At 41.9% G+C, this 22,518-nt stretch overlaps 1 protein-coding gene across 1 annotated transcript; it reads left to right on the forward strand.

Moving 5' to 3' along the window:
* The first annotated feature begins 9,101 nt into the window (after positions 1-9,101).
* On the forward strand, positions 9,102-15,336 carry LOC132611966 (uncharacterized). Its single transcript, XM_060326321.1, has 2 exons — positions 9,102-9,569; positions 15,208-15,336. Exons 1-2 carry the CDS (start codon positions 9,102-9,104, stop codon positions 15,334-15,336), a joined length of 597 nt encoding a protein of 198 aa, XP_060182304.1.
* Positions 15,337-22,518: the final 7,182 nt, after the last annotated feature.

The following is a 22,518-nucleotide window of genomic DNA, read 5'->3' on the forward strand; positions in this document are numbered from 1 at the left end:
ATCCCACCAAGATCAAAGCAATCCAAGAACTACCACCACCTAGAACAAAGAAAGAGGTCATGAGCTTCTTGGGAAGATTGAATTACATCGGATGCTTCATCGCCCTGTCCACAGTGATCATAAAACCAATCCTCAAGCTTCTAAAGAAAGATGCTCCAACCAAATGGACGGAAGATTGTCTGAAAGCCTTTGACACAATCAAAAGATACCTGTCAAATCCACCTATTCTGGTCCCGCCAAGGCCGGGAAGTCCTTTGCTGCTATACATGTCGGTGTCAAAAAATGCTTTCGGATGCATGTTAGCACAAAATGACGAGACAGGTAAGAAGGAGAGAGCCATCTATTACATCAGTAAAAAGTTCACACCTTGCAAATCCAGGTACTCTTTAGTGGAAAAGACGTGTTGCGCCCTAACTTGGGTATCTCAGAAGTTGAGACATTATATGGCTGCTGTTACACCCCGGAAAAATTTCGCGTTACCAAAACTGTAGACGGCTTAGTATGGGCCAAAGGAAGAGTAAAGTTATGCCAGGAATAAGGAGATTAAGCTTCTGAGGCTTTGAAAGAAAGTTAGGCAAGGTCTGATACGAAAATTTTGGTCTAAATCGAAGAAATGATATGTTCTAGTATATTGAGGGTTTTGAAGTAAAAAAAAAGTTTAAAGTGAAGTTCGGGAAGTCTAGTTTCCAACGGAACAAGCGGCTCCTCAATCGTACATCGGGGTAAGGAGATATGGACATTACAAGTTGAATGGGCAAGCCAGGAAAGTGGTCTGCGCAAACGCGCAGAAGGCCAAAGGGCCAATACAGCACGAACGCTCCCCCACGTGGCGCGAACGCGCTGAACAAAAAAAAAATGAAAATCAAGTTCGGAATGAAGGTTGTGTTATAAGAAAGTAATAATAACATATATATGACATTTGGAGACCATATGGTGTAAATTAGTTCATATGTTATTTGATGGAAAGCCCTCGCTGCCGCGAGCTAAGTGTCACACCCAAACCTTACTAGGGTGTGATGGGCACCCGACCCCATATTCGGAGCCGAGCGAACCCACTGACTCTTATTACATACTTAATCTCCTTAGACTCTTACATCAATAAGAAATGAAAAACATGGTTAAGCTTTCAGAATTTTCTCTCATCGTACTCCGATCAAGTATGATCCGTAGTCATCATGGATCGGTAACATAATACAATAAGACACGTTGGCTGATGAAGCCACTTTCAAGACTGACATACTACACCCACGACTCTGTCTGCAAAGTCTCTAACTTCGAACAAGACATCATAGCATAGTACTCTGACCCGGCAACACTCCAGAGCAAATGGAGCTTGCCAACTCCGCTGGAACCTCTTCTATAATAGCTTCTACTCATCTGGGTGTACCTGCGCGGCATGAAATGCAGCCCCCGAAGAAAGGGGGTCAGTACGAGCAATGTACTGAGTATGTAAGGCATGAATAGTAACATAATAAGGGATGTAAAGTATGAATAATAGCCGAAGGGAAATATAGAGCATATTGTAAGGTAAAAGAATAACCTGTACATGTGAGTGCCTTTTTAGGCGGATGCCATGCATGCTAGCTTTCTTTCGAAAAACAACATATAAATATTTACAAGTAAACTGCCCGACCATACAGGTACAGTGTAATGCCGCCCGACCATTTAGGCACGGTGTGATCATCATTAGCCCGCGTCCAGGCCTCCCGCGTCCGGGGTAATCATAAACTGCCCACTGCAGTGGTGTATCTGCCCGGCCGCCTATTGGACGGCGCGGTGTTATACTGCCCGGCCATGTAGGCACGGTGTTATTAAAATACATACATAATTATAAAGCATGCATGAGAGCCCAAGTGAAAGCTACAACTCTATCGGAGTGACGTAAGGTCGGTAACCTCCGATTATATTATGGAATAACCATCTCGACTTTGTCTCACCTTGATGGAAAAATTATTATAAGATGAGACTAGCAACGAATAACAACGTTAAGTGAACATAGAATAAGATCATAATCACGTTTCGAGTCAATCCGAGTTAGTATAAGAAAGTTATGGACATTGTTCCTTACAAAAACCTTTAAACATAAAATCATTTTCATCATAGTCATCGTAGACATATTCTCATCCTTGACATCATCATTGTCACTGAAAAACATATCCATCATTGTTATCATAAGAGATCACGTAATCACAACCTTTGGTTTGGAGAGTACGAATATTTTGGAAAACATTTATAGGTTAATAGGAAAGAAATCATGCCTTGGAATCTTAGATATTTTTAACCTTTGATAACAAGAAAATATGGAAACATTTATACAGTCATAACCTAGGGATCATGCCTTTGAAAGAGAGGGATGAGCCTTAACATACCTGCTCCACGTCCTATTAGCTACGCTTAATTGTCCAAACTCGTTATCGCTAGTCTACATCCAGGAAGATTTACATAATCATTAGGTTCATCGTCACACACACTTGTCTTAGTCTTTCAAATAAATTCACTTATGATCTGCCGAAATTTCGGCAGCATCTCCCCTGTAAATACACCATCCCCGAGAATCTAACTCGGCCCAAATCATCAATCAACAATCCGAGAATTCAACTCGGCCAAACTATCAACAACAATACCATCAATCAAACCAACAACATCAACAATCAATTCAAGACGCATTCTAACATTAACAACCTTTGTCATACAATTCAATGACATTTCATTTTTATTCAATTAATTCACACAACATTCAAAACGACTCAATCAACACACTACTTCACCCGACATTCGAAACGTATGTACACGAATCACACAAGAATGATTATGCCACTTGCAAGTATTGATGCGTCACCAATGAAACCAGGTGATGTACGACCAGAAAAGAGAGAAATAGCCCGCGAGCTCCAACAGTTAGCTAGCCTAGGGGTTCGAGTAATGGACTCAGGTAGCAGTGAAGTTAGTATTCATGATTCAGCAGTCTCGTCGCTGGTAGCAGAAGTGAAAGGGTGACAGCATGAGGATCCCATACTAATGCAGCTCAGAGATACGCTCCCTCAGAAGGAGGAGTCAGCATTTGATATTTCAGGAGACGGAGTCCTCCGATGCCGAGGCAGATTATATGTCCCTGATGTGGCAAGTCTACGCCACCAGATTTTGAGAGAAGCTCATTGCTCTCGTTACTCCTTCCACCCCAGAGCGACGAAGATGTATCATGACATTAAGTATATATATTGGTGGAATGGGATGAAGAAAGATATAGCGGAATTTGTTGCTCAATGTCCTAATTGTCAACAAGTGAAAATCGAGCACCACCAGCCAGGTGGATTGTTGCAAGATATAGAAATCCCAACTTGGGAGTGGGAAGTGATTAACATGGACTTCATTTCAAGTTTGCCTCGTTCTCGACGTAAGTATGATTATATATATGGGTGTTGTGGATAGACTCACCAAGTCAGCTCGTTTCTTACCGGTCAGAACGACCTATGAGGCAGAAGATTATGCGAAGCTTTATCTTAAAGAGATAGTAAAACTCCATGGCGTCCCGGTATCTATAATCTCCGACAGAGGGACTCGGTTTACAGCTAAGTTTTGGAGGTCCTTCCAAGAGGGTTTAGGGACCCGAGTTAGCCTTAGCACGACATTTCATCCCTAGACCGATGGACAAGCTGAACGTACTATTCAGACTCTTGAGGATATGTTACGAGCATGTATAATAGATTTTGGAGGGAATTGGGATGATCATTTGCCACTCATTGAATTTGCTTACAATAATAGTTATCATTCCAGCATTCAAATGGCACCATATGAAGCTTTATATGGGCGAAAGTGTAGATCCCCAATTGGGTGGTTTGAAACCGGAGAAACTAAATTGATAGGGCCAGACTTGGTACAACAAGTTATAGATAAAGTCAAGCTTATACAAGATCGGTTGTTAGCAGCCCAAAGTCATCAGAAATCCTATGCGGATAATCATCGAAGAGACTTGGAGTTCAAAGTGAAGGATTGGGTATTCTTGAAAGTGTCGCCAATGAAAGGCGTGATGAGATTTGGCAAAAAGGGGAAGCTTAGTCCCCGGTATATTGGACCATATGAGATTGTGCGCAAAATAGGCAAAGTGGCCTATGAGTTAGATCTACCTCTGGAATTGGAGTCAGTCCATCCAGTATTTCATGTCTCGATGCTTCGAAAATGTGTTGGAGATCCCACTAGGATCGTCCCAGTAAATGATGAGCAAGTGACAGAGAAATTGACTTATGAAGAGGTACCCATTGCCATATTAGACAGGCAAGTACGGAGGCTTAGAAACAAAGAGGTGGCCTCGGTTAAGGTTCTATGGAGAAGCAGTAAACGAGAGGAGAGGACATGGGAAGTAGAAAAAAAAGTATGCGATCCAAATACCCATATTTATTTCAGTCCTTGGAAGAAGCCCAAGATGAGACGCCAAGATCATAACGTATGTATATTTCCTTTTATGCTTTTGGGTCATGTGTGGCAAAAATTTTTATGTTGTTATGTTGTGGCCCTGTGTGGCATCGATATTATGGGTTGTTGTGGCAGGATGGTAGCGCCATATTATAAGGGGAACTCTGGCGAAATTGTTGTAGAACTTCCGAGCACTTTAACATTCGGAGACGAATGTTCTTAAAGGGGGGAGAATGTTACACCTCGGAAAATTTTTGCATTGGTACGTAAGTGAACGAACTAGTGATAAGTATGAGTGCATGATGTCCATGAGCAAGAAACGACGTTTGATGACCTTAGGCGAGATTTAGAAGGTATCCGATGTGAGATGAGAAAGTTGGCTAAGTTAAGATGAGATATAAGGTGAGCAATGCATGTGCATGGACGTGGGTGATTGAAATGAGAAGTCTAAGAAATATGGGAAGTTGCAGAATTGCAACTGGCCAGTGGTTGTAAAGTGCTAGGACAGACCGTAAACTGGTATACGGTCCCGTAAACTAGCAGGTCGTAAACTGCCATGCAGACCTTCAACTTTCTGCCAGTGGAGGAAATGGTAAAATACGACCAGGTTTACGGACCATAAAGTGATTTACGGCCCATAAACCATGGTCGTAAATCACCATGGTTGCAGCCTAAGATTCTGGTTTTTGAAAAGGTTAAAGACGACCGCGATGGACGAGCCGTAAAGTGGAATACATGGTTGTAAAATCAGTTTACAACCACTGTTCACCTCAGCACAGATTTTGCAAGTCATTAAATAAAGGGACCAACACTTGTTTTATTTCATTACAACATTACACCAATTCTCTCTAAAACCTCTCTTTACATTTATTATACAAGTTTTCAAGGATATTTAAGGATCAACAACATAAAACAAGGTGAATTAAGAGTAAGAACATCATCAAAGATCATCTAGGTCAAGAAATCCAAATGGAGGAAAACTAGGGTTTTGCTCAAAGTGGAGCATTATTAACCAAAGCTTGTTCCTACAACTTCTAAGGTAAGATTCATGATTTTTACATGATGCTTAAGGTATTGAAGAGTTGAAATACATGGATTGTAGAAAATATGGTCAAGTAGGTCATGAATGAAGAATAGTGACATTTTGAGGAAAAGTTTGAATTGAATCATGAATGTTGTTGTGTTGTGATATGAATGTATTATAAATGGTACTAAGATCATGAACTAGACACTTTAGACGAATGGACGAAGTTGGATGTTATGACCATGAATATGGGTGAATTAGAGGCAAATTAAGGAATCTAGATAATGTGGATAATGTGAATGACTAATGGCCATCGTTATGATATTAATGAAGGTATATATGCTAGCATTGGAAGGAAGCGTGCAAGTGTAGAATAGTCCGACGAAAAGGTATGTAAGGCTAACCCTTCTTTCATAAGGCATGGTTCCTTGGCCAAACTCTTAAATCCTCTATATGAGTATGTTGTATTTAAATGATTGACACTCCGAGCTCATAAGCTCACGATCCTCGATATGTGCTACGATTGTACTACGCACCCCATATGACGAGTAAGCATAAGATATAGACGTAGCGAAAATGATGATGATAGTGATGACGATGATAATAATAATGATGCTAAAGGTGCCTACGGGCTATTATACTTACATGTGCCTATGAAGGGCTATAATGACACCCCGAGCTTATAACGTCGGGTAGGATATATGTATATGAATATGTATAAAGTATGTATACGATTACGAAATGCGCGCACACCTCTGCAGATGGTACGGATAACCCTGACGCCTTGGTAGGGCCAGGTATGTATGATCTTGAGCCTTGGTTGGCCAAGTATGTATGAAACACCGATCCTATGAGGTCGGGTATGCTATGTAAATGCTATGTATATGAAATGACTATGTATATAATATGAATATGAATGTGATAAGACTATGTATAAGAATACGAATAAGGACATGTATACGAATATGAGCACAAGTATGGTACGAGTACTATTATGGAATACGGATGATGACGTAGGTGTACTAATACGTATGAAAAGTGAAAAGTCCAACGAAAGGCAGGTAAGTACTATGACGATGATACTGTTGTCTCCCCTCCTATGGTATTTCATATGTTGTTCACGATGCTTATTCATAGATGTTGCTCATACTTTACATACTCAGTACATTCTTCGTACTGACGTCCTTTTGTTGTGGACGCTGCATCATGCCCGCAGGTGCACAGGGAGACAGACTTGATCCATAGCTGCTTATTCAGAGATTACATAGAGAGCTCCATTTCCTTCGGAGCCATATCTTTTGGGTACTCATTCTTTTGGGTATATAATTATGGGCATAGCGGGGTCCTATCCCGCTAATGTGATATGTTATACTCTTAGAGGCTCGTAGACATGTGTGTGTGAGTGGGTAGATGTGTTTGGCCTTGTCGGCCTATGTTTTGTATATCATTTTGTCGGCCACGTTGGCCCATGTACATTGATGTGGCATAGATGCCTATGATGATAAAAATGTGCTGTTTTCCAAATGGGACTAGTTGACGAACGAATGGAAATGCATGTATAATTATGTGGCTCACCTAGATGTAAGCATAAAGGTAAGCTAAGAGGGTGCCCGGGTGGGCTAGCACCGGGTGCTCGTTGCGGCCCGAGTCGGGTCGTGACAGACCCGAAACTTGAGTCTGAGCCTTCAGGTGTTGATTCATGTACGTACCCATCGAGTCTTAAAAATTTGTTCTATGTGCATATGTATATGAAGCGACGCCTTATGAGATTTATGATCTTATTCCAAGTTATCTTAATGTTGTTATTCATTGCTAGTCTCATCCTACAAAAACTATTCCTTCAAGGTGAGACAAAGCCAGGATGATTAGTCCACAATATAATCGGAGGTTACCGACCTTACGTCACTCCGATAGAGGCATAACATTCTTTGGGCTCTCCTGCATGCTGCTTACATGATATACGTATATGATACATGAGCATGATATATGTATATGTAAATGGGGAAGATGGGAAAAAGGTGAGGCGATATAGACGCATTGCCCCCTGATCAGTGGGTATCGGAGCCGGTGGTGGGGAAAGCTCAGCAATACAATATGTTCTATTTTTTATGTATATGAAAAAGAAATGTTTTTAAAAGAAAGATAAGCATGCATGGCATCCGACCTATGAGGCACTCGAATGTACAGGTTGCTCTTCTATCTCATGATATGCTCTATATTTCCTTTATGTCATTATTCATGTTATGTATCTCTCGTATGTTATTATTCATGCCTTACATACTCGGTATATTACTCGTACTGACGTCCCGTTTTGTTGATGTTGTGTTTCATGCCACGCAGGTAAGCAGGTAGACGCGTTCGATCCCTAGGAGCTCCACCAGCGGTACATTAAGAGATGGTCCAGTTGTTCCGGAGCTTCAGTTATCGGTACTACTTTTGTGTATATATTTGGGCACGGCAGAACCCGGCCCTCCTTGTAAATATTTGTATCTTGTTTACAGGCTCGTAGACAGATATGTACAGTCAGATGTTTCACACTCTTGTTCGTCCTTGTCGCTGTATAATATGTTACTAAAGTTTATTGACACTTGTTTACGAGTATGCTATTAATGATGGTGGTGAGTAAAGCAATGACGGTATCGTCCATACGGCCAACTCAGTAGTAAGAGTAAGATGCGAGTTAAGTGGTGCTCGGTATAGTAGTATCGGGTACCCGTCACGACTTTTAGTGGGGTCGTGACAAAGTGGTATCAGAGCAGTTCGTCCTAGGGGTTGTCTACGAGCCGTGTCCAGTAGAGTCCTGTTTATGGGTGTGTAGCGCGCCACACTTATAAACAGGGGGCTGCGGGGCATTTAGGAAATCTGACCTTCTTTGTACTCTAAATCGTGCGATAGAGCTATGTTACCAGGTTTCCATGTTCTTTTCTTAATCATGTGTTATGGTTTCAGCAATGCCTGTAAAGAGGAAAGCTACGGCGGCCCAGAAGGGCAAGACGGTGGCTGGAAGAATAGTTGAACAGGAGCCACTGGCAGAAGTAGAAGAAGGCGAGTCTCACAACAAAGCTCCTCCTCAGACTTCTCATGCTCTCCCCGTGTCGGCAGAGCAGGAAGGAGTTCCAGCTCCATCCCCAGTTCCACCGCCAGCAGCTTCGGACCAGCAGATAACAGAGGCTATTTAGTTGCTGACCTAGTTAGTTGCGCCACAAGATCAGCGGCAAGGTACGGGCTAAGGAGACAGGGCGGTCAGTGCAAGAGCCCGTGATTTTATCACCCTGAATCCTCCGGAGTTTTTTGGATCGAAACCCGAGGAAGACCCGCAAGGTTTCATAGACGAGATCTTGAGGACACTGAGGATAATACATGCTTCGGATACAGAGTCAGTAGAGTTGAGTGCATATAGATTGCGAGATGTAGCGGTCCAGTGGTATAACGCTTGGATTTCTTGCGACATTACTTACCACCGGAGGTTCGACGGGCTCGAGCCGATATGTTTTTAAATCTCAAACAGGGAAATATGAGCGCCTGGGAATATAGTCTCTGTTTTAACTCTTTAGCCAGGTATGCCCCAGCCATGGTAGTCGATATGGGAGATCGTGTACATCGGTTCATGAGTGGGTTGGGGCCACATTTAGTTAAGGATTGCTTGACCGCTTCACTCTAGGATGGAATGACTATCGCTCGTATCCAGGCCCATGCCCAGAACCTGGAGGAGCAGCAGCAGCCACAGAGAATTGAATGTGATTCTGATAGAGGGCGCAGTAAAAAGGCTAGGTATTTTGGTGCTGGCAGTGAGTATAGAGGAGGGCAGAGGCAGCAATATTCCAGGCATTCAAGCCAATCAGTGGCCAGCGCACCTCCTCTATTTGCTGGCAAAGGATTTGATCGTTCTATTTATTCAAGAGAGGGCCAAAGCTCGAGAGTTTTGGGTTCTCCGTTAGGAGGAGCTCCCAGCCAGAAGAGACCATCAATTTTAAGATGCAACCAGTGCGGAAAATTTCACTCGGGTCCGTGTCGCCACGGCTCGAATGCTTGTTATGCTTGCGAACAAATTGGGAACATGATGCGTGAGTGTCCATCAGTAGATGGTAGCGGTAGGAGCCTGCCCGCAGGGTCGATGGAGGGTTCTTCTTCATCTGTGCGCCCGTTAGGGCAAAGCTCACAAGCACCAGCGGGCCGCGGTAGAGGCAAAGGAAGGGCAGTTAGTTCAAGCGGCCCTCAGAACCGTATCTATGCACTGGCGGGACGGCCGGATCCTGAGTCTTGTCCCGACGTCGTTACAGGTATGCTATTGGTATTCTCCTATGATGTGTATGTGTTGATTGATCTAGATTCTACTCTATCATATATCGCTCCTTGAATTGCTGAACGTATTGGGTGAAACCCGAGCCAAATCAAACGGTTTTGGGATGTCTATGCCTGTTGACGACCAAGGTGTTTTCGCCACTATTGGGAATCTGGAAATCCAGGACGAAAGATAGTCGTACGCATAGGTGAGAGGTGAATATTGGGGAATGAGAAGGCTAAAATAGTAATTAAAGTAGAGAGATACGTTACGAGAGTGTTTCGGAATTTGTCAAGACTCCAACCTGCTATAGATTACGTGATAAAAGCCGTGCGGGGAAGTGGATGCGAATATACCATCATTAAGGCACCGAAATGTATTAAAGTTTCGAGGTTAAGCCTGCTAGGGTGAGAGCAATTTTAGGATGGGTGACCCCCTGGGAAGTGTACTAAAAGTTCCATAAATGTAGATATAGGAGACGAATGTGGAATTAGGGCAACCTAAAGGAAATTAGAGTATGTGGAGTGGTTAGAAACCTTATAGAGGTCGCGTAGGCTAAGACGGACTAGACTGGTGAAAAGGAAGAAAGCGTAACACAGCTCTGGAATCAGAATAAGTTTGAATAGAGTTAGGAAATGTTTGTGACTGAAATGGTAGTAAATATATATATGCATATGACATCTCATTTGTGACGGTATCGATCGATAGGTGAATCACAGCAACCAGTGTTGCGATGTATGGAAGACACTAACCGAACGGAATTCAAGAGACAGAGTGAAAGACATAAGTACAGATGTTACAGGATAAAACTGATACTGGATCCACCACTAGTTAAGGCTGGAAAGTCCTAATACAGTGATATTCGGGAATAGAAAGAAAGTGAGTACGTAGAGAGTAAGGAGCTTCGAAGTATCAGAAATATCAAAGGAAGAACCAGGATAATGGGCAGTTAAACGGAAAAACCCATGATGTGGAATGAGAGATTCATGTGAAGATCGAGAGGCTTGACTATAAAGAAAACAGGATGAAAGATAAAGAACGGGCATGAAAGAAAGGACGTAGAAATAGATTGACAACGAGTGTAATATGAGGCAGATATAGGGAGAAAATACGGAAGATACCTGCAGAGGTCAACAAATATAAAAAGGGCAACTGAGACAGTACCATATGAGGCTTTGTATAGCAAGAAGTGCAAGTCACCAATCGGTTTGTTCGGTGTTGGCGGAACTAAGTTAATCGGCCCACGGCCTACATGCAACCTAAGCTTCTAAAACGGATGTGTAAAGTGATCGTATGTGACAACTATAAAGGAAACCTCCCCGAAGTATCATAATACACCGTCAGGCCAGTTCAACATTCGAGGACGAATGTTCTAAAGGGGGGGAGGATGTTATATCCCGCATTTTGTACATTCGGATAATTCAAGACAATTGCAAGAAGTTAAGAGCAAGGCTATATTTTCGACCTTGTTTAGCACACAAGTTGCTTATGAAAATTTTGATGTGGAAATATTAAGAAAGGCTAGGGGTAAAAAGGGAATTTCACAAGGTGGTTCATGGTAATATTGAGGAAGGCTAAGGGCAAATTTGGAATTTGGAGAATAATTTTTCATGAATTACAAAAAAAAAAAAAGTTGGGCTTAAGTGAATTGGCCAAGTGGCCGGCCATGTTAGAGTGGGCCAAGGCCCACATGGGAGCTTAATAAATAAGATAAAAGATGACTAAGTCATCACATTTTTCATCTTTATCCCTAGAAATTTCAAGAAACTTGGAGGAAGAGAAAAATAAGAGGCCATTCGGCCATGACCAACCAAACAAGAACCTTGGAAAAAAATTGATCAAAAATTATTTTCTTCTAGCTAAACAACCAATTGGAAGGTCCCTAGCAAAGTGAAGTGGTCATTGGAGCAAGTAAAACGTCTACTCTTGCAAGCTACAAATCCTAGCCAAGTGAGAAGTTAAGGGAAAAAGGTAAGGTTTAATCCTTTTCTTATATGTTATGGATGGTTGTGTATGTTGTAGTATGTAAAAGTGTATGAAATTCATGAAAATATGGATGTTATATGTGACCGTGTATATGTAGTGTGTGGCCGTGTAGATATGGCATGGTGTGGAAGAGAATGAATCAATTATACTTAGTATTTTGGTTGTTATTGTAATGGAATCTATGATGGGAATGAAAGTTTAATGATTCTAGTTGAAGTTGTAAGTGTTGGAGAGTTGTTTAGAAGCTAATGTGATGTTAAAAAAATCATTTCTTGTATTTATGGAAAATGATGTTGTTAGTGTGTAAATTGTTGGTATGGTTCATTAACTGGAAGGAAGGAAATGTGTCGTTATCGTTCTTGTTGCATTTGGAAGGTTTCGGGTGGAATGGCATATTGGTTAGATTATTTTGAATATTGTTTGAATGGTTTTGGATTAGTATTTGAATATGCAAGCAATTATGAATTGAACATAAATGAAACGTCGTCGAAGATGGTAGAAAGAAGTTGTTAACGTTGGAATGCGCTTTGAATTGATTGTTGATATTGTTAGAATGATTGTTGGTATTGTTGCTAATAATTTGGCCGAGTTGAATTCTCGGATTTGTTGTTGACAATTTGGCCGAGTTGGATTCTCGGGGTTAGTTGTATTTACAGGGGAAATGCTGCCGAAATTTCTGTAAATAAAGTGTTGATTGAGGATTGAACTTCTAAGTAGCTATGGCTAATGTTTGGTATATACTAATATTGTTGTAGATCTTGCGAAGCCAAGGATTTAAATTCGGATTGGCATAGGAAGCGGGCAAGGTATGTAAGGCTTATCCTTTCTTTCTTTTGGCATGATCTTTGTGAAACCAACAAGACAAAGTATATGTATGATTTCAAAGAAACTCCCATTCTTAGAGCCACGAGGATGGCTAACGTTCTTGATTTCCATAAGCTGTTTTATATGGTTTTGATACGTATCTATGTTGTCCGAAGAACTATTTGATATGTTTCCGAATGGCAATCGAGAGATAAGTGACATGACTAATGTCTTGATTTTCAAATGATAGCACGTTTGATTATTCTATTGAGTGTTAGATATATTTTGATACGTACATATGGTTCCAAAAGCTCTATCTGATTTGATCCATAACGACATTCGAAAGGTCCTAATATGATTGTTGCTTTGATTTTTCAAAAATGGCTTCTAAAACGTTCGTTGAAGGTTCTGTACTTCAAACGCTCACAACTTTCTTATACTAAATCGGATCGACCCGAAACTTGAGTCCGAGCCTTCAGGTGTCGATTCATGTACGTAACCATCGAGTCTTAAAAATTTGTTCTATGTGCATATGTATATGAAGCGACGCCTTATGAGATTTATGATCTTATTCCATGTTCTCTTAATGCTGTTATTCGTTGCTAGTCTCATCCTACAAAAACTGTTCCTTCAAGGTGAGACAAAGCCAGGATGATTAGTCCATAATATAATCGGAGGTTACCGACCTTACGTCACTCCGATATAGGCATAACATTCATTGGGCTCTCCTGCATGCTGCTTACATGATATATGTATATGATACATGAGCATGATATATGTATATGTAAATGGGGAAGATGGGAAAAAGGTGAGGCGCTATAGACGAATTGCCCCCTGATCAGTGGGTATCGGAGCCGGTGGTGGGGCAAACCTCAGCAAGAACGCTGAGTCCCAAAGTGGGTGGTGAGTGTAAGGCTTTCCTTAGGAAAATCCCACATTGGTTTAGGCAAATCCCATATTTGTTCAGGCAAATCCCACATCGGTTAATATTGTCCCGGACGCGGGATATATTTGGTTACATGAATGGGAGCCGATATTGCTCAGCAATACAATATGTTCTATTTTTTATGTATATGAAAAAGAAATGTTTTTAAAAGAAAGATAAGCATGCATGGCATCCGACCTATGAGGCACTCGAATTTACAGGTTGCTCTTCTATCTCATGATATGCTCTATATTTCCTTTATGTCATTATTCATGCTATGTATCTCTCGTATGTTATTATTCATGCCTTACATACTCGGTACATTACTCGTACTGACGTCCTTTCTTGTGGACGCTGCGTTTCGTGCCACGCAAGTAAGCAGGTAGACGCATTCGATCCCTAGGAGTTCCACCAGCGGTACATTGAGAGCGCTCCAGTTGTTCCGGAGCTTCAGTTATCGGTACTACTTTTGTGTATATATTTGGGCACGGCAGAACCCGGCCCTCCTTGTAAATATATGTATCTTGTTTAGAGGCTCGTAGACAGATATGCATAGTCAGATGTTTCACACTCTTGTTCGTCCTTGTCGCTGTATAATATGTTAGTAAAGTTTATTGACACTTGTTTACAAGTATGCTATTAATGATGGTGGTGAGTAAAGCAATGACGGTATCGTCCATACGGCCCACTCAGTAGTAAGAGTAAGATGCGAGTTAAGAGGTGCTCGGTATAGTAGTATCGGGTACCCGTCACGACTTCTAGTGGGGTCGTGACAAAGTGGTATCAGAGCAGTTCGTCCTAGGGGTTGTCTACGAACCGTGTCCAGTAGAGTCCTGTTTAAGGGTGTGTAGCGCGCCACACTTATAAACAGGGGGCTGTGGGGCATTTAGGAAATCTGACCTTCTTTGTAATCTAAATCGTGCGATAGAGCTATGTTACCAGGTTTCCATGCTCTTTTCTTAATCATGTGTTATGGTTTCAGCAATGCCTGTGAAGAGGAAAGCTACGGCGGCCCAGAAGGGTAAGACAGTGGCTGGAAGAAGAGTTAAACAGGAGCCACCAGCGGAAGTAGAATAAGGCGAGTCTCACAACGAAGCTCCTCCTCAGACTTCTCATGCTCTCCCCGTGTCGGCAGAGCAGGAAGGAGTTCCAGCTCCATCCCCAGTTCCACCGCCAGCAGCTTCGGGCCAGCAGATAATAGAGGCTATTCAGTTGCAGACCCAGTTAGTTGCAGCACAAGATCAGCGGCAAGGTACGGGCCAAGGAGAAAGGGCGGTAAGTGCAAGAGCCCGTGATTTTATCACCCTGAATCCTCCGGAGTTTTTTGGATCGAAACCCGAGGAAGACCCGCAAGGTTTCATAGACGAGATGTTGAGGACACTGAGGATAATACATGCTTCGGATACAGAGTCAGTAGAGTTGACTTCATATAGATTGCGAGATGTAGCGGTCCAGTGGTATAACGCTTGGATATCATCAAGGGGAGCAAATGCACCTCCCCCAGTTTGGCAAGAGTTCACCGAAGCATTCCTGCGACATTACTTACCACCGGAGGTTCGACGGGCTCGAGCCAATATGTTTTTGAATCTCAAATAAGGAAATATGAGCGCCCGAGAATATAGTCTCCGTTTTAACTCTTTAGCCAGGTATGCCCCAGCCATGGTAGTCGATATGGGAGATATTGTACATCGGTTCATGAGTGGGTTGGGGCCACATTTAGTTAAGGATTGCTTGACGGCTTCACTCCAGGATGGAATGACTATCGCTCGTATCCAGGCCCATGCCCAGAACCTGGAGGAGCAGCAGCAGCCACAGAGAAGTGAACGTGATTCTGATAGAGGGCGCAGTAAAAAGGCTAGGTTTTTTGGTGCTGGCAGTGAGTATAGAGGAGGGCAGAGGCAGTAATATTCCAAGCATTCAAGCCAATCAGTGGCCAGCGCACCTCCTCTATTTGTGGGCAAAGGATTTGATCGTTCTATTTATTCAAGAGAGGGCCAAAGCTCGAGAGTTTTGGGTTCTCCGTTAGGAGGAGCTCCCAGTCAGAGGAGACCATCAATTCCAAGATGCAACCAGTGCGAAAAATTTCACTTGGGTCCGTGTCGCCACGGCTCGGATGCTTGTTATACTTGCGGACAAATTGGGCACATGATGCGTGAGTGTCCATCAGTAGATGGTAGCGGTAGGAGCCCGCCCGCAGGGTCAATGGCGGGTTCTTCTTCATCTATGCGCCCGTTAGGGCAAATCTCACAAGCACCAGCGGGCCGCGGTAGAGGCAAATGAGGGGCAGTTAGTTCAAGCGACCCTCAGAACCGTATCTATGCACTGGCGGGACGGCCGGATCCTGAGTCTTGTCCCGACGTCGTTACAGGTATGCTATTGGAATTCTCCTATGATGTGTACGTGTTGATTGATCTAGATTCTACTCTATCATATATCGCTCCTTGAATTGCTGAACGTATTGGGTGAAACCCGAGCCAAATCAAACGGTTTGGGATGTCTATGTCTGTTGGCGACCAAGGTGTTTTCGCCACTATTGGGAATCTGGAAATCCAGGACGAAAGGTAGTCGTACGCATAGGTGAGAGGTGAATATTGGGGATTGAGAAGGCTAAAATAGTAATTAAAGGAGAGAGATACGTTACGAGAGTGTTTCGGAAGTTGTCAAGACTCCAACCTCCTCTAGATTACGTGATAAAGGCCGTGCGGGGAAGTGGATGCGAATATACCAGCATTAAGGCACCGAAATGTATTAAAGTTTCGAGGTTAAGCGAGCTAGGGTGAGTGAAATTTTAGGATGGGTGACCCCTTGGGAAGCGTACTAAAAGTTCCATAAATGTAGATATAGGAGACGAATGTGGAATTAGGGCAACCTAAAGGAAATTAGAGTATGTGGAGTGGTTAGAAACCTTATAGAGGTCGCGTAGGCTGAGACGGACTAGACTGGTGAAAAGGAAGAAAGCGTAACACAGCTCTGGAATCAGAATAAGTTTAAATAGCATTAGGAAATGTTTGTGAGCGAAATAGTAGTAAATATATATATGCATATGACATCTCATTTGTGACGGTATCGATCGATAGGTGAATCACAGCAACCAGTGTTGCGATGTATAGAAGACACTAACCGAACGGAATTCAAGAGACAGAGTGAAAGACATAAGTACATATGTTACAGGATAAAACTGATACTGGATCCACCACTAGTTAAGGCTGGAAAGTCCTAATACAGTGATATTCAGGAACAGAAAGAAAGTGAGTACTTAGAGAGTAAGGAGCTTCGAAGTATCAGAAATATCAAAGGAAGAACCAGGATAATGGGCAGTTGAACAGAAAAACCCATGATGTGGAATGAGAGATTCATGTGAAGATCGAGAGGTTCGACTATAAAGAAAACAAGATGAAAGATAAAGAACGGACATGAAGGAAAGGACGTAGAAATAGATTGACAACGAGTGTAATATGAGGCAGATATAGGGAGAAAATACGGAAGATACCTGGAGAGGTCAACAAATATAAAAAGGACAACTGATACGACACCATATGAGGTTTTGTATAGCAAGAAGTGCAAGTCACCAATCGGTTGGTTCGGTGTTGGCGGAACTAAGTTAATCGGCCCACAGCCTACAGGCAACCTAAGCTTCTAAAACGGATGTGTTAAGTGATCGTATGTGACAACTATAAAGGAGACCTCCCCGAAGTATCATAATAAACCGTAAGGCCAGTTCAACATTCGAGGACGAATGTTCTAAAGGGGGGGAGGATGTTATATCCCGCATTTTGTACATTCGGATAATTCAAGACAATTGCAAGAAGTTAAGAGCAAGGCTATATTTTCGACCTTGTTTAGCACACAAGTTGCTTATGAAAATTTTGATGTGGAAATATTAAGAAAGGCTAGGGGTAAAAAGAGAATTTCACAAGGTGGTTCATGGTAATATTGAGGAAGGCTAAGGGCAAATTTGGAATTTGGAGAATAATTTTTCATGAATTACAAAAAAAAACAAAAGTTGGGCTTAAGTGAATTGGCCAAGTGGCCGGCCATGTTGGAGTGGGCCAAGGCCCACATGGGAGCTTAATAAATAAGATAAAAGATGACTAAGTCATCACATTTTTCATCTTTATCCCTAGAAATTTCAAGAAACTTGGAGGAAGAGAAAAATAAGAGGCCATCCGGCCATGACCAACCAAACAAGAACCTTGGAAAAAAATTGATCAAAAATTATTTTCTTCTAGCTAAACAACCAATTGGAAGGTCCCTAGCAAAGTGAAGTGGTCATTGGAGCAAGTAAAACGTCTACTCTTGCAAGCTACAAATCCTAGCCAAGTGAGAAGTTAAGGGAAAAAGGTAAGGTTTAATCCTTTTCTTATATGTTATGGATGGTTGTGTATGTTGTAGTATGTAAAAGTGGATGAAATTCATGAAAATATGGATGTTATATGTGGCCGTGTATATGTAGTGTGTGGCCGTGTAGATATGGTAAGTGTTGGAGAGTTGTTTCGAAGCTAATGTGATGTTAAAAAAATCATTTCTTGTATTTATGGAAAATGATGTTGTTAGTGTGTAAATTGTTGGTATGGTTCATTAACTGGAAGGAAGGAAATGTGTTGTTATCGTTCTTGTTGCATTTGGAAGGTTTCGGGTGGAATGGCATATTGGTTAGATTATTTTGAATATTGTTTGAATGGTTTTGGATTAGTATTTGAAATGCAAGCAATTATGAATTGAACATAAATGAAACGTCGTCGAAGATGGTAGAAAGAAGTTGTTAACGTTGGAATGCGCTTTGAATTGATTGTTGATATTGTTTGAATGATTGTTGGTATTGTTGCTAATAATTTGGCCGAGTTGAATTCTCGGATTTGTTGTTGACAATTTGGCCGAGTTGGATTCTCAGGGTTAGTTGTATTTACAGGGGAAATGCTGCCGAAATTTCTGTAAATAAAGTGTTGATTGAGGATTGTTGCTTTGATTTTCCAAAAATGGCTTCTGAAACGTTCGTAGAAGGTTCTGTACTTCAAACGCTCATAACTTTCTTATACTAAATCGGATTGACCCGAAACTTGTTTCTGAGCCTTCAGGTGTCGATTCATGTACGTATCCATCGAGGCTTAAAAATTTGTTCTATGTGCATATGTATATGAAGCGACGCCTTATGAGATTTATGATCTTATTCCATGTTCTCTGAATGCTGTTATTCGTTGCTAGTCTCATCCTACAAAAACTGTTCCTTCAAGGTGAGACAAAGCCAGGATGATTAGTCCATAATATAATCGGAGGTTACCGACCTTACGTCACTCCGATAAAGGCATAACATTATTTGGGATCTTCTGCATGCTGCTTACATGATATATGTATATGATATATGTATATGATACATGAGCATGATATATGTATATGTATATGGGGAGTATGGGAAAAAGGTGAGGCGCTATAGACGCATTTCCCCCTGATCAGTGGGTATCGGAGCCGGTGGTGGGGCAAACCTCCACAAGAACGCTGAGTCCCAAAGTGGGGGTTGAGTGTAAGGCTTGCCTTAGGAAAATCCCACATTGGTTTAGGAAAATCCCACATTGGTTCAGGCAAATCCCACATCGGTTAATATTGTCCCGGACGCGGGATATATTTGGTTACATGAATGGGAGCCGATATTGCTCGGCAATACAATATGTTCTATTTTTTATGTATATGAAAAAGAAATGTTTTTAAAAGAAAGATAAGCATGCATGGCATCCGACCTATGATGCACTCGAATGTACAGGTTGCTCTTCTATCTCATGATATGCTCTATATTTCCTTTATGTCATTATTCATGCTATGTATCTCTCGTATGTTATTATTCATGCCTTACATACTCGGTACATTAGTCGTACTGACGTCCCTTCTTGTGGACGCTGCGTTTCATGCCACGCAGGTAAGCAGGTAGACGCGTTCAATCCCTAGGAGCTCCACCAGCGGTACATTGAGAGCGCTCCAGTTGTTCCGGAGCTTCGGTTATCGGTACTACTTTTGTGAATATATTTGGGCACGGCAGAACCCGGCCCTCCTTGTAAATATATGTATCTTGTTTAGAGGCCCGTAGACAGATATGTACGGTCAGATGTTTCACACTCTTGTTCGTCCTTGTCGCTGTATAATATGTTGGTAAAGTTTATTGACACTTGTTTACGAGTATGCTATTAATGATGGTGGTGAGTAAAGCAATGAAGGTATCGTCCATACGGCCCACTCAGTAGTAAGAGTAAGATGCGAGTTAAGAGGTGCTCGGTATAGTAGTATCGGGTACCCATCACGACTTCTAGTGGGGTCGTGACAGGTTGTCTGCAAAGTTGTGTCCGGTAGAGTCCTGTTTATGGGTGTGAAGCCGACCACACTTATAAACAGGAGGCTGCAGGGCATTTAGGAATCATTGACCTTCTTTTTGTCTTAGATCGTGCGATAGAGCCAAGTCATTGGAAATGAGATCCCTTATACTAACCTTTGATCTCAGCAGAAGTACAGTATCGACGGGAGAAGGTGAGTGATGATATAGGAAGTCACAGAAGTAAGTTTTGATATTTTTGTTCTTTTACCTAAAATTGGGAGCCCTGGGTGGTTGGGATATGTTGTATACATATGTATTCCCTGTGAGGCATTGTTGGTATTTGCTGCGTGCAAATTTTCAATAGTAAGAATTGTAAAGGAGACTCTGTCAGAATTTTTCAAAATCAGGTCGTTTAGTTAGGTACACTTAACAGGAAGAAGCGTGGAAAGGAAATATCGTAAATAGAAAATAAGTGGGATGCGTTGTTTTAGAGGAGTTATGGATTTGGCATGGCATGAAGAATGATTGCGAGCAAGACGATTAGCAGTCCGAATGATTAAAGTGGGTTACATTCGAGGTTTGGTAGGAACAAGGCCTATTGGGGAATACAGGGAAAGTCAACAAATGAGTTCTGCTGTAGACTATTATATAAGAGTGGCGAGTGGAAACCCAAAGAGGCTGATAACTGAGTATTTATAAGTAACGGTGACCAAGGTGTTTTTGCTACGAATGGGAATTCGGAAATCTAGGATGAAAGGTAGTCATACACATAGGTCAAAGGTGAATATTGGAGATTGAAAAGGCTAAAATAGTAATTGTTAAAGGAGGGAGATGTGTTACGCGAATGTTTTGGAATCTGTTAAGACTTCAACTTGCTCCAGATCATGTGATGAAGGTCATGCGGTGATGTGTATCCCAGCAACCGGCATAGCGGTATATTGAAGGCATTGATCGAACAGGGTGATAAAGTTCAAGTGATAAAAGAATGCTACCAGGTAGGCTGATGTTATCATCACCACAGGCTAGAACTGCAAAGTCCTAAGGTAATGACATCTGGAAAAAGGGGAAAGTGAGTATAAGGAAGGTAAGGAGATCAAATGTCGGAAAAAAAAGGTGAAAGGTAAGAAATATGAGTGAGTAAAGCCTCCAAGAGAGACGACGGGCAAAGCATGAGACTATTTGGAAAGAAAAAAAAATTCGAAGGTAGGCATGTGAAAGGGACAAAGTGTGGTAGTATGGAACAAAAGAGAAATGTGTGGGGTTCAAGAATAGAATTCGATAAGGGGGGTTAAGAGGATAGTGACCATGACGAGGAATGGGAAGTAAAAGAAAGAATGGTTAGGCCATGCGACGATGTTAAGATATTTCCAACTCTCGAAAGATATAGTTACAAAGGGATAAATGTGTAGTCATATTGATATGGTTTCCTCGGATATAGAGAAGTTTTCCTAAAAGGATGACTTAAGAATAAAACGGATTTTTGCGCGCTTAAAAGAATATTTCACGAACGTCAGAGCCGATACTACAAATAACAAGAGGAGGAACGTGCTCGAGGAGGAAAAAACCCAAGGAAGGTTAAGGATGAAAGTAGGAAAGGTATATCAATAGGCTGATCGAACCAAAAGGGAGAACATTTGGCAGCAAAGTAACTGGAAATATTTAACCATGAAGTAAGAAGGATACTTTAACGAGTTGGCGGTAGGGAACCGATTACTCATCGAGGAAAGAACGAGGATGACGAGTCGACACAATTGATTAGAAAATTAATGACATGGGAAAAAGAATTCATGTGAGGACCGAGAGATTTGATCATAAAGGAAATGAATGAAATGTAAGGAACGTGCATGGAAGACCACCCGGCCGTAACATCAGAAAGATAGATAAAGGTTCGATAAACGAGGTTAGAGGGGATGTAAATTGTAAGAATACTGTGCTAAGTTGGTATCAGAGCCGGTGGTAGGGAAAACCCAATGGTGGGGCAAACCCAGTTGTGGGGCAAACCCAATGGTGGGGAAAACCTCAGCAAGAACGCTGAGTCCCAAAGTGGGGGGTGAGTGTAAGGCTTGCCTTAGGCGAATCCTACATTGGTTTAGGCGAATCCCACATTGGTTTAGGCAAATCCCACATCGGTTAATATCATCTCATATGATATGCTCTATTTTCTATATATATGGAACAGAAATGTTTTTCAAAAGAAAGCTAAGCATGCATGGCATCCGCCATAAGAGGCACTCACATGTACAGGTTACTCTCTTATCTCACGATATGCTCTGTATTTCCACTCTGTTATTATTCATAATTTACATCCCTTATTATGTTACTATTCATGCCTTACATACTCAGTACAATGCTCGTACTGACGTACCTTCTTGTGGACGTTGCGTTTCATGCCACGCAGGTGTATACAGATGGGTAGAGGACATTGCTAGGAGATGGTCCAGCTGGATTGGCGAGCTCCATTTCCTTCCGGAGTGTTGCCGAGTCAGAGTATCTATGTTATGGTTTCTTGATTGATGTTGGAGACTTTGCAGACAGAGTCACGTATATAGTATGTCAGTCTTGTAACCGGCTCTGCAAGCCGATGCATCATTCTGCCTTATGTTACAAGTTTCATATGATTATAGATTTTACTTGATTTGAGAACGACGGGAAGAATGTTTTTGGAAAGCTTTCATTATGCATTTCATTTCGTGGTTTAAGAGTCCAGTGAGATTATGAACATAACGAGAACCAACGGGGTTCGCTCGGCTCTAAGTATGGGGTCGGGTGCCCATCATGGCCTATCAAGA

The sequence above is a fragment of the Lycium barbarum genome, chromosome 1, assembly GCF_019175385.1.
Source record: "Lycium barbarum isolate Lr01 chromosome 1, ASM1917538v2, whole genome shotgun sequence".
Lineage (NCBI taxonomy): Eukaryota > Viridiplantae > Streptophyta > Magnoliopsida > Solanales > Solanaceae > Lycium > Lycium barbarum.